Below are 12,111 nucleotides of genomic sequence, written 5' to 3' on the forward strand. Positions count from 1 at the left end.
AAAAAAGTATTAAGGTAACACTTTTGTAGAGACTAGTTCCCACTATTAACTGCTGTTGTTGCTTGTTGACATGCCTGCTATTCACATTTTGGCTGTTTATTAGTGCTTATAATGCACATTTTCTGCATGACCATATTCTACATCCATAATCCTACCCAATACCTAAACTTAACCACTACCTTATTATGAATAAGCAGCAAATTAGGAGTTTGTTGGGGAAAAAGTCATAGTTAATGATTTGTTGATGGCAACAATTGGACCTTAAAATAAAGTGTGACCATATTTAATTGTCCTTGAGAAAGATTTATCTCACAAATATGACAATAAACAGGAAATACTGTGAGAATTCTCACTTTAAATAAGCACAAATGTAATTCTCACCAAAGCTGATTCATGCTTTTAATGATGGTTTGGTGCTATTCTGTTATTTAAACCAACATGTGAAAATCTGTAATTTTTCTGACATCATATTTTATTTGACTTGGCAGAGAGGAAGTAATTTTGTTTTTTTCTTCAAATAAAGTGCTAGTCTGTTACTATTGTGTGGCTTCAGAAGACTTGTGATATAAAGCATGGACTTCTTAATGGTATGTGGTTTTGATCATTGTAGAACTTGGCATCTCCAGTCCCCATTTACTTCCATTTTATGGGAAAGAAAATAAGGTACTGTATAGGTTTGGGAAGATAGAGTGAGTAGGTCTAAATGATGACAGAATTTTTATTTATGTCATTAGAAACTCTCTCTAACCTTGTTAAAATGCCTGGTTTTTGGACACCAGCTCCCTAAATACAGCATATGTTGTGTAGGTCAAGTTTCACATCAGTTGGATTTTATCTCATTTCCACACAGGCTGTTAAGATACTCAAAAATAGAAGTTCTGTAATTATCTCCGAAATCTCAAGGATTTCTGTAGGATTCTGGTCACACTGCAGTTGTCACCCTATCCAAAGATCTCAAGCTCAGGCTTGATAAAAAGCTGTGAAGTCACACCAAGAAATTTTGTCTCAGGAAGGTTCGCACTGTGATAAACTTTGTTTGCAGAGGGATTTTTTATCACTTGTCATTCTTTTCAGCATGGGACGTTTCAAATCCGCTTCTCTGCACAGGATTAATCCTCACCAATAAAATGTAGCAGGATATTAATGTTATCAAACAGAAATAAAAGCATATTAACAAGTGCTGTAGAGGAATGTATAGGAAATAGATTTTTTTTTTTTTTCGACGTAAAAAATATGGTCCGAGAGCAAATGCTTATCTATTCACTTAGCACTGATGCTCCTGGCACTTTTGGATGCTACAGGACTGGTTACAGCTCAGTTGGTCTAAGACAAATTGACCCCAATTAAAGTGAAAGTGTCTGATTAATTGAGCCGAGAACAGATCCAAACTGGTGAGTCGTTTTCTGCTGGAGCGCAGTCTGCATTTACAAACAACTGCATTTATCGACTATTTTGTTGAAGCACTAGTGCTTCTTTCTGGGCTCTGTTTGAAATTGTTTTAATTATAGTACTTAATAAGCATATTTCAATAGCTGGATATGATCTGATTTTAAAAAAATATTTATAATTTTACCCTGCTGTTGCGAGCTGAGATTTTTTGCTTGTGGCTAAGAAGTAATAGTAATATTGTTTATTGTATTTCATAGTTTCAATTTCAGTTAAATTTACAAGCGTACTATCAGTTGAATTTGAAAACAGGACAATAGAAATGTATAGGGAAAATATATAGAAGAAAGTTGTGATTATGTTTAATCATTGGTGAATATGGGAACCATTCATTCACATTTAAAAATTAAAATATGAACATAAACGAGAATGAGAATGAGAAAAAAAAAATATGCAGAAATTAAAACCTTATTTTACTGCACAATATTTGCATTTTCATATACCAGCAAGCAAAATATTTATTAAAACAAATTATTTATTTATTGAATAATGTATATATATATTTACATATAAAAAATACACATTAACCATTTAAAAAAAAAAAACCCCTGCCTAATCTTTTGCTGAATAATTTGCATTATATTTTACACTGTCAATTTACCAACATTCATGGCATATATTTATAGACCTGTGTTAAATTGCTTTAACCAAAATTTAACCAAAAGGTTGTAAATCTACTTTTACATATAAAAAATGAACAGCTCTTATATGCATTTGTAATGTAATAAAATATTGCACACAGTTTACTAGATGAAGGAGGCCATTTAGTGTACAAACCATCTTACTTAACACTCTGTACATATTTTTGTGTTAGACTTGGCGGATTGCAATACTTTGATACTGTTTTCTGATTTACATCTGATTTTTTCCATGTAGCTGACTTTTGGAGGAATGCCTTATTCTGGGAAGCCAGTCTCAGGAGGAAGAAGAAACTTCAAAGGCTGCATGGAAAGCATAAACTACAATGGAGAGAACATCACTGACCTGGCCAGACGAAAAAAACTGGATTCTTCTAGTTTCGTAAGCCTCTTCCCTTTTCAATCAACTCCACAAACCATATCTGACTAATCAGAGTTTGAGCGCATAACGTGGCAGTTCTGTGCATATTTAACACTTTGGGTGGGTTGTTTTTGCCTGGAAGGTTTTGTGGAGGTGTATGACCATGAAGAACTGTGCAAGGTTGACTCTTCAGAATGTAGAGCCGTTCAGACGTGATATTGATGGAGCTCGCATTTTAAACCTCATATCTATGCTGTATGGATCCGTTTCATTTGTTTCAACAAGCTGAGGGGAATGTTAATCATCCACACAGATTTGATGACTGGTGTCAGCACTGATAATAATCTAATTTTCACTGCCTGTGATAATATGGAGAATGCAATAATTGCACATTATATCCGATAAGCATATCCGTGTTCTGTGGTTCATTAATGGAACCACAAACATGAAGACACAATGTTTTTTTCTGATGAAAATTTCAATCTTATCTCTACCGTACACTTACACAAGCACATCATGTCACAGAACATCTGACAAGCATTATGTTAAATGGAAATATGGTTGAATTAGATTCATGTCTCTTTTGTTCCAGAGATTTAGTTTTTGACAAATAAACCAATCAAGGTTGTACTGCACAAAATGAAAACTAAAATTAAAATTATATCATTGTTTACTCCATGACTTTATTTCTTTCTGACAAAAGTCAGTGAACATCATTGAGTTCCAAAACAACTGGCTTTCATTGTACAAAAACCTTCTTTTCTTATAAATATGTTCCACAGAAGAAAGAAAGTCATACAGGTTCGGAACCAGATGAGCAAATGATTGTCAGAATTGAAATTTCTTGGCTGAACTATCTTTTTAATAGTAAGAAAATAGCACAATTCTCCTCATTTCCAAATTTGACGTGTCCACCATAGACAGGCTCTGAATTATTATTCATGTCTGAAGGATTATGTTCAAGGTTGATAAAACACATCACATGGGCGGAGGTTCTGTTATGAAGTGCTGAGGAAGGCTGAGTGCACTTTTCTATTTCATTGTGATGGGAGTCTGAAGTGCATTTGGTGACTCAAAATTACCATTTAGAAGGACGTAAAGCTAGAGAGTTCTGAATAAAACTCTTGTCGTTGCTTCCATGTGTCCCCTTTTCCAGCTTAAGGTTCTGAAATCGACGGCATGGTTGGGAACATGCTGTAGCAGCACTTTGAGAGATCTTTCTTTAAGACCATGTTCCACATGAAAGGTCCTCCACCATTTCAGACGCAGATTTATTTTCTAGTTACTTTAGTTCACAGCTTTGTACGTTTATTAAAGCTGTTGCATCTGAGAAACAAACACAATATGCAGTGTGCTACATCAAATTTGGTACTGTAAAGGGACATCCGTTTTGCAAAATAGAAACTGGTCTTAGATGGTTTTAGCTGGGCTAAGTTCAGCCGTGAAATTATTTGATTCATAAACAATTATTTAACCATCTCAGAAGGACTAAATTTCGAACAGCTGTACGTAAAGTGTTTCCTGCCTTCATTTTCAGCGGAACCTGACATTCTCCTGTGTGGACACGCACACGTTCCCCGTCTTCTTCAACGGCACCAGCTTTCTGCAGCTGCCAGGGAGGAGGGACCACAATATGGTGTCTGTGGGATTCCAGTTCCGTACCTGGAACCCCAGCGGCCTGCTCCTGTTCAGCTCCTTTGCAGATGGAATGCTGGAATTGGCTCTAAACGACGGAAAAGTCACAGCGCACATTAACGTCACTCAGCAGAAAAACATGCGCGTGGACATTGCATCAGGTGAGCTGACATTCTTCCCCCACACAGACTCGATGGCTGTTACATGGAGATCTCATAAGGTTTCATCAGCCACACTTTTTTTTTTTTTTTTTTTTTTTTTTTTACATGTGTTGTTTTTCTAGCATAACAGCTACTTGGTAATTTACTTAACTTTCGGTTTTATATGTTTAAATACTGTATGATCAATCAACACCAGCTTTAGCAATGTGGAATGAAAATGAACGGAAAATTGAAACAAATTCTTCAAAGTGACCCAAAAACATGAAGTAATGACAAAATGCGACGCTATATAACATAATTTGACGACACGGTGTAACCAAAATAAAATTAGCAGAGGGCAAACGTGGAGCAACGATGAGGTAAAGTGCCTTTTATGAGCTCCTTGTGAGTTTGCAGGTGGTGAAAATAAAACAACATGTACACGCAAGAATGAGCGTGCTTAATCCAGCAGACGACATTAGGTGTGTTCTTTTGCTTGGGGTGTTCCATCACAATATATATGTAATTCAATCCGCAATTCAGGTTGTGAACAGTGTTGTAGTCGAGACCAGCTCATTCGAGTCCGAGTCCAGATAGAGTCCAGAGAGGGTCGAGTCCGAGTCAAGACCGAGTTCAGAAAGGGTCGAGTCCGAGTCAAGACCGAGTTCAGAAAGGGTCGAGTCCGAGTCAAGACCGAGACCAGAGAGATTGGGTCTGAGACAAGACCTAAAGAAATCTTCAAGAGTATGTCAAATGTTTGGTGGAAACAATAAAGGTTAAAAGGGCCACATAGTATGTGGTGTAAAGGTAATTTTATTAGTATTATGAAGTGTTACTTGTCAATATTAAGTGCTCATTTTCACATAACATCGTTGTACCACTATACACATCCATATAACCTTTCTAGTACACATAATATTACTGTACGACTCTATATTGTAATTCTACATAACACTTCTAGTACAAGTAACATTACTGTACCACTATACCTGTAAATGTTCAACTGTAACAGCTTTTACATAACTTTTAACATTGAAGCTTAACTAATGACTGCTAATATCCTTACAATGTATTGGATTATGTGCACTTTAGATGTTGTGAAGATTACAGATGGGCATAATTACTTTTAAAAAAAATAAGTGAGGAGACCATCCAGCTACCCAACCAAGCACGATGTGGTCTCATGATCAATCCACCCCGACTAAAAACACTCTCTATTGGTGCAGAGGAAGCGGGGACTGACAACAGTCACCATTTTATCACTTTCTGTAACAGCAACGGATAATCTAATGCTAATTTCCCTGGATGGTGCGTTTTAATGCAGGGTAAAATACACACTATTTTTTTTAGTTACGGAGGGCATACACACAAGAGCCGAGTGACTGTCCAGGAAAATTTCATCCAAAAGTGTGTATGTGCCAGGGGAAGAAAGCTGGATCAAATGCCATATAAGTTCAATGCATTCTGTCAGACATTGTTTTTGAGGGGGAGATGTTTAGTGTTGAGACAGTCAGTCTGTGTCTGTATTCATTATAGAATTTAATTAAACAATATTTGTTTTTTTTTCTGTGACCATTTTGTCCTACTTTGTAAAAATAACACAGTTGAGAGAAATAATGTAGCAATGTGGCTTCCTGGAAAGCGGGATCACTACAGGCGGATGGTAGGAGGGTAACTTAAGGCCGGTGACACACTGGCTGCGTACGTGGCGTCTCTACTGCGTGCCAGAAACGTGGTGTCTGCTTCGCGTTTTCTGTGTCTTTACACACCAGAAGCGTGCCTGCACGCGGCGCTTGGCGCGCTGCTGCGGCTGTAGGTGACATAGAGGGAGGCCGCCAAAAAACCAGGCTCTTGTCTTCATGACAACAATATCAAATTTATTTTTTTATTTTTTTACACACCTACTGATAAGACACCATCAACAGTATTGACGGCAAAATAGAGTATGTTTGACAGGTGCAATATTTGAAAATCGATCATTATTAATTTATTTTTAAAATTACATTTATATCTGAATTTATGTCAACCTATAGACTTTCAATTATCAAAATGTCATGAATTAATATGTATTTGTGTACAAAACGACATATAAACATATTTTCCTAGTATATTTTGCCTGGAAACGCTTCCAACATGCACGCGTGTCGCGTGAAAAATAGGCGTCGGTTCTATTTCTAGCATGCACGGGTTTTCCGCGCGTCTCACGCAGGCAGTCTGCAAGATCTAACCTGTTAACATGGGAGCCGAATTAAAAACAGACACGCCACGCAGCTGAGACTCTTGCGCCACACATCCAGTGTGTCGCTGGCCTAACGTCTCACGTCAAAAGAAAATCACCAGTCATTGGATGTGTCAATCATAGCCTACATCAATTTAAATAAACATTAACATACAGTAATAATCATGAAATATTTTGATTGGGACTCGAGTGGACTCGGGCATAAGTCCGATTCCTAATATGTTCGAGTCCGAGTCAATACCGAGTCAAAATGCACACGAGTCCATGACAAGACCGAGACCATTAAAATACGGTCTCGAGACCGAGTCCAAGACCGAGTCCGAGTCTCGAGTACTCAACACTGGTTGTGAATGTATCACTATGCCTTTAGGTGTGGTGTCTTTAGGTTCGCTGTCAAAAATGCCAGTGTGAATGCTAAGCGGACCAGGACCAATTGTATAATTTTGCTTTTTGGTTCGGACCTAATAAATCAAACGAACTGACCTACAAGTGTGATCACACCTTTAGCAGTCTCGGTCCGCTTGTTTGGTGAGCACCAGATTTCCGATGGCAGCGTTCACACTTAACAAAGTGAAATACCTTTGAAATTGTCCCTTGTTGATGTTAGAAGTGTCTTTGTCAGTCTGAAGAAGACCATTAGCATTAAGACATCTATAGACATTCTGGACACACTTGCCAAACACATGTGCTAATAGGCCATTAGGAGAAAGGGTAGTTACTCTTACATTGTTAACCTCAAGGCTAATTGGGCTCCACCTCTATGGAATCTTTTATCTCTTAAGAAAAGCAAATTTACTCCACATTGAACTCCAGCATGGAAGAGTCAGGTAATAAAGTGATGATGTTCCGTGCATAGTATGTCCTCAGTGACAGCTATTAGATTCATATTGTGGTCAGACCCAATAGATCTTCAGGATCTGAAATTTCGATCCAGTTTCAGACTTTATTTATAGATTTACTGGATCAATCCAGTAAGACTGTATCAATAGAAGTATTGATATGGGGTGTGACTTGTTCTTCTGTACCACAGAGTAAAACATAGTTCTATAATAATCAGGTTGACTGAATTTTATCCATTTGTTGGCTGATTATATGATTTCCTCCCTCTTGGAATTATTTGATTTCCCTTTTTTTTCCACATCAAATATCAATGAAACACATGCACATGTACTTCATTTTCTATGAAAGCCTCTCAAATCCTTTAAAACTCCATCTTTGAAACCTAATATATTTGTCGATAGAACATTAGCAGGTTTATACGTGCGGTTGCGTGGCAGTGGTTTTCTTGTTAATCTGACATGGGGTATTAGAATGCAAATAGAGTCTAGTTTTAAGAGAATCGTTAGCTGAAGAAGTATTACCATGACAAATTAATAAATGATTGCCTTAGTCATGCTTCTTGAATACTTTAGTTCCAGGGTATAGATGCTGAATTGAGAGCATTCATGATCAATCTGCCTTTATAAATTGATGATAATGTTTATGGGAATGCTGCAATGAATTGCTCCTCAGTTGTAAGACAGCCAGTAATTCTGGTTCCTTAATGATTCTGTTAACAGTTCTTTTAAGGAATAAATATTGGGAAGTGCAATTTTTTCATAACATTTTTTTTTTTTTTAATTCTTGCAAAAGGTATGTTTACACATTTTTTTTTTAAATAACTGCTTGTTTTTGGAGGCAGAATATTCACAATCCAGTATTTGCCATTCATTTTAAAATAATATAAAATATGTGGTAACATTTTATATATTTATTGTTATAAAATATGACACAAATAAGAATATGTGTATTTAACATGAATTACCAGTAAGTAACTATACTGAAATAGGTGCAGTTTGTTGTAGGATATATGTTTGATTCACCCAGAATAACTTACTCATTACAGCCATTCATACAGGTATTAGGCTGGATTCACAAAACAAAAAAATATATATATATATATATATATATATATATATATATAAATAAATTGGCTCATAAGTTTCAGGAATAGCACTACACTGATCCATGTTTATGATGCATGTTTTTGATTCATGAAGAATAACTGTTCATAAGAGTCATTCATTCAGAAAACAGAATACACTGTTTGTGGTCAATGTTTTTGATTTAGAAAAGAAATTTTTTATAAGAGTGATCTATTTACAAAAAAAAAAAAACCTTAATACGAATACTTTGTTTGATTGTACTCTATGTTTATGATTTACTAAAAATAGTGATTTGTTTTATTAGTATTGCAGGTCACTGAGAATTTTAGAGTGTTATTCTGCCCCTGACTATTACATCTTTCCATTTAATTATTGATTTATTTATTTTTTACTGAGTTGAAATCTCAAGTTCTGAACGTAAAGCTATCCTTCCTGTAATGATTTAGGATAGGAGACTGATCCAGAAATCATACAGGTTAGTACAGTGATACAGAAAACTTTCATCTGTACTGTGTGAATTATTATTATTATTATTATTATTATTATTATTATTGTTGTTGTTATTATCATTCTTATCATCATTTTGCAGCTCAGCTTGCATTCTGACTCCATCTCTTTCTTGACATTCTGCTTATCTTGAGCTGCAAAGTGGCCTTGGAAATGTGGACAAGGTGTCTGATAGTGCCGTAAATTAGTGTAGTCTTGCTAATAGGCCATAGTTAAGTCAAAATCCAGAGGGGACACTTGAGTAATTGCCATCTTCTTACTTCTACTTATTATTTCAGCAATTTAGTGCATTTTCGGCTTACTGATTTAAATACATTGAAATTAGTTTTCATCATCTTTTTCTGTAAGCGCTGAAGATTAATGGCCATCACATTAAGTAAATTGACATGTCATGTATGACTCAGTGTGGCGAATCCATTTGTAATGGGAGGCTATGGTACCATGTTAGGGATTTGAACTTCTTCACGGAATCCAAGTGATTCAAGATGATTCATAACATTTCTGACAGAGTGTTTTCTTACAATCAAATCTCTCATTAATGGCCAATAATCTGAAAATCCCACTTTTTGGTTAAATCGAGAACTATCATGATCGTATCAACATCTTGTGCTGGTTGCTCTGTGTTTTTTCAGCATTTAATCATCATCTCTCGGGAGCCAATGGCAAATGCTGATTACTTTCCTCAGTAACAGATAATTAGTCATAATTAGGTGGTGATATAGCAAGGTTGTTGCCATGGTAATCAAGTGCGCAGTTGTCAAGAGAATGATCCAACTTTTGAGATGTTTTCTAATTAAGCAAGAGGAGTTGAGCGAAAATATGTTTGCTTTTGTTTGTTTCCTGCCTATTTACTAATGGACCCAGTTAGAGCTAGTCAAATGCTGCTGTTTGCAGTAAAATTGTTAATCATTATGATGATACTGTCTGGAAATGGATGTTAAATCTTTAGCATTACGTGTCAGTGGCATGGTTTAAAATAGGGTTCCTTTACACACCTGTTTTCCTTTTAATCATTTGTGCCGTTATACCCTCTAAGCAAAACCTAATAGGTATTCGGAGCATTGCTGCATGTTCAATTACTACAGAAATTGACAGGGCGACTGAAAATTGCCAGTGATTTTCCACTCATGAAATGTAAGCCTGTAAGAACAACACTGACAAGTCATGTAGCTGACAGTTTGATGAATCGTGCCGATCACAGACCTGTTCCATTGTGTTAATAGAATAATGTTTTGGGGGGAAAAAGCGTCAAATTGTCATGCTCGGTGGTGTTTGTTTTGCTGCTTATATGCATTCAGCTGTGGCTCTTCCCGTGTCTCCAGCCAAGGTCTGATACCTTCAAGGCATGTGAACTCGGAAGACTGAAAGAACTGCCAATTGCCTCTCTCCTCTCGTCTCTCTCTAGTATTCTATAATATATTGATCCTGCTTTTTTAAATGAATCTGTTTTCTTTGAAATTTATGAAACCCTCTAGCGCTTATATGAATTTGAGTTGACTCTGTGCTTCGGTCTTAAATATTTGCCCCACTGAGGTAATTTGAGAGGCTTTTCAATCCAGGCGGAAGGCAATTTAGCAAGATCATAAACTGGGACTATATAACATTATAATCATAGTAAGGTATAGTGTTTGCCCTATGATTCCCTTGGGGGAATCTCTATTATTGCAGTGTATTCCTATTCAATATTGAACTTTAAGGTTCTCCAAGAAAGTTAAGGTGAATGGAAATTTGGGTTTATTGCTTGCTATGTATTACCACAGTGGGATGACGGAGAGTTGTGCAGATATTTGCAGACTTGTACCACACATGCCCTGTATATGTTCTTTATTAAATGACTAGTCTATTATGAATTCTGCTTTGTAAGTATTATCAAATGTATTTTCAAAAGTTTTAGATCAGGTGTTTTTTTTTTTCTTGTTTTTTTTTTTCAATAATTTTATTGAGCAAAAATACATAAAATTAATGAAAGATTACAGCAGTCTTTTACATTATTAGAAAAACATAGTTTCAAATAACTGCTGTTCTTTTGAACTTTCTTTTCATCAAAGAATTCTGAAAATCGTATCACTGTTTCCAGAAAAATATATATTAATCAGAGAAACTGTTTTCAGCACTGATGATGATAATAAGAAATGTTTCTTAAGCACCAAATCAACATATTTAGAATGATTTCTGAAGGATCATCTGACACTGAAGACTGGAGTGATGGCTGCTTAAAATTCAGCTTTGCATCACAGGAATAAATAAAATTATAATATATATCCAAATAAAAAATAAAAAGTCATTTTTTTTTTTTTTTTCTGTATCTTCAATTAAATCAAAATAGCCTTGACGAGCATGAGAGACTTATTTAAAAAATATTAAGAAAAAAAGTCATGAACTTCTGAATGTTAGTGTACTTTTTTGATGTTTTTTTTTTTTTTTAAGGTAACACTCAAATGTCAGTTGTTGACAATAAATCTATTTTAACTCAGTAGCCAGAAAACATTTTTTGCATCGTAACTGTTTTCCAACCTTGAAAACAAGATCATGGTTTGTTGTTATGACACCTTTTATGATAATTTTTTTTTCTTTTTTTTTTCTTTATCTTTATAAAGGTATGGTTGTTTATAACGTTCTGTTTGGGCAGTCTGATTGTCAATTCTTTCAGTTTATCTGATGACTTAACGTTTTTCTTTACTGAATTCTAAGTATCAGAGCATAATGGAGGCTGATATTCATCAGACTTACTTCATAGCAGAGGGGAAAAAATGGCTAAAATAAATAAATAAAATATAAAAAAACATTGTGGATCAATAGAAAACTGTGTGTATTATCCCTGTATGCTCACAGTATAGCAGATGTAATCACACAGTTTAAGTTCAAGTTCAAGTCTGCTTTATTGTCAATTTCCACATGTACAGTACATACATACAGAGAATCGTAATTGCGTTACTCTCAGACCCCGGTGCATACAGATAACATTAACATTAAAGCCTAAAAAATAACTGGATCAAATATAATATGTAGATACAACTATACAATAAGGGAATGATAAAAAAAGACATATAATAAAATTAAAAATAAAGTTTAAAATAAAGGTAAATAAAGCAGCGCAAGGTAAATGACAGATATAGTGCAAATCAATGAAGTGAACAACAGTGCAGTTAAAAGATTTTTTTAGTGCAAAAAAATCACTTATTAAGAATATCTTATTAAGTCTGATTAAAGTGACAAGTGA

At 35.3% G+C, this 12,111-nt stretch overlaps 1 protein-coding gene across 1 annotated transcript in view; it reads left to right on the forward strand.

Moving 5' to 3' along the window:
• cntnap2a (contactin associated protein 2a) overlaps window positions 1-12,111 on the forward strand; it is a 337,198-nt gene that overhangs the window by 175,116 nt on the left and 149,971 nt on the right. Inside the window, exons 7-8 of the mRNA XM_052596190.1 lie at window positions 2,323-2,466; window positions 3,983-4,241. Coding sequence (XP_052452150.1) covers window positions 2,323-2,466; window positions 3,983-4,241 — 403 coding nt within the window. The remainder of the gene's footprint in view (window positions 1-2,322; window positions 2,467-3,982; window positions 4,242-12,111) is intronic.

Source organism: Carassius gibelio, chromosome B24 (genome assembly GCF_023724105.1).
Source record: "Carassius gibelio isolate Cgi1373 ecotype wild population from Czech Republic chromosome B24, carGib1.2-hapl.c, whole genome shotgun sequence".
NCBI lineage: Eukaryota > Metazoa > Chordata > Actinopteri > Cypriniformes > Cyprinidae > Carassius > Carassius gibelio.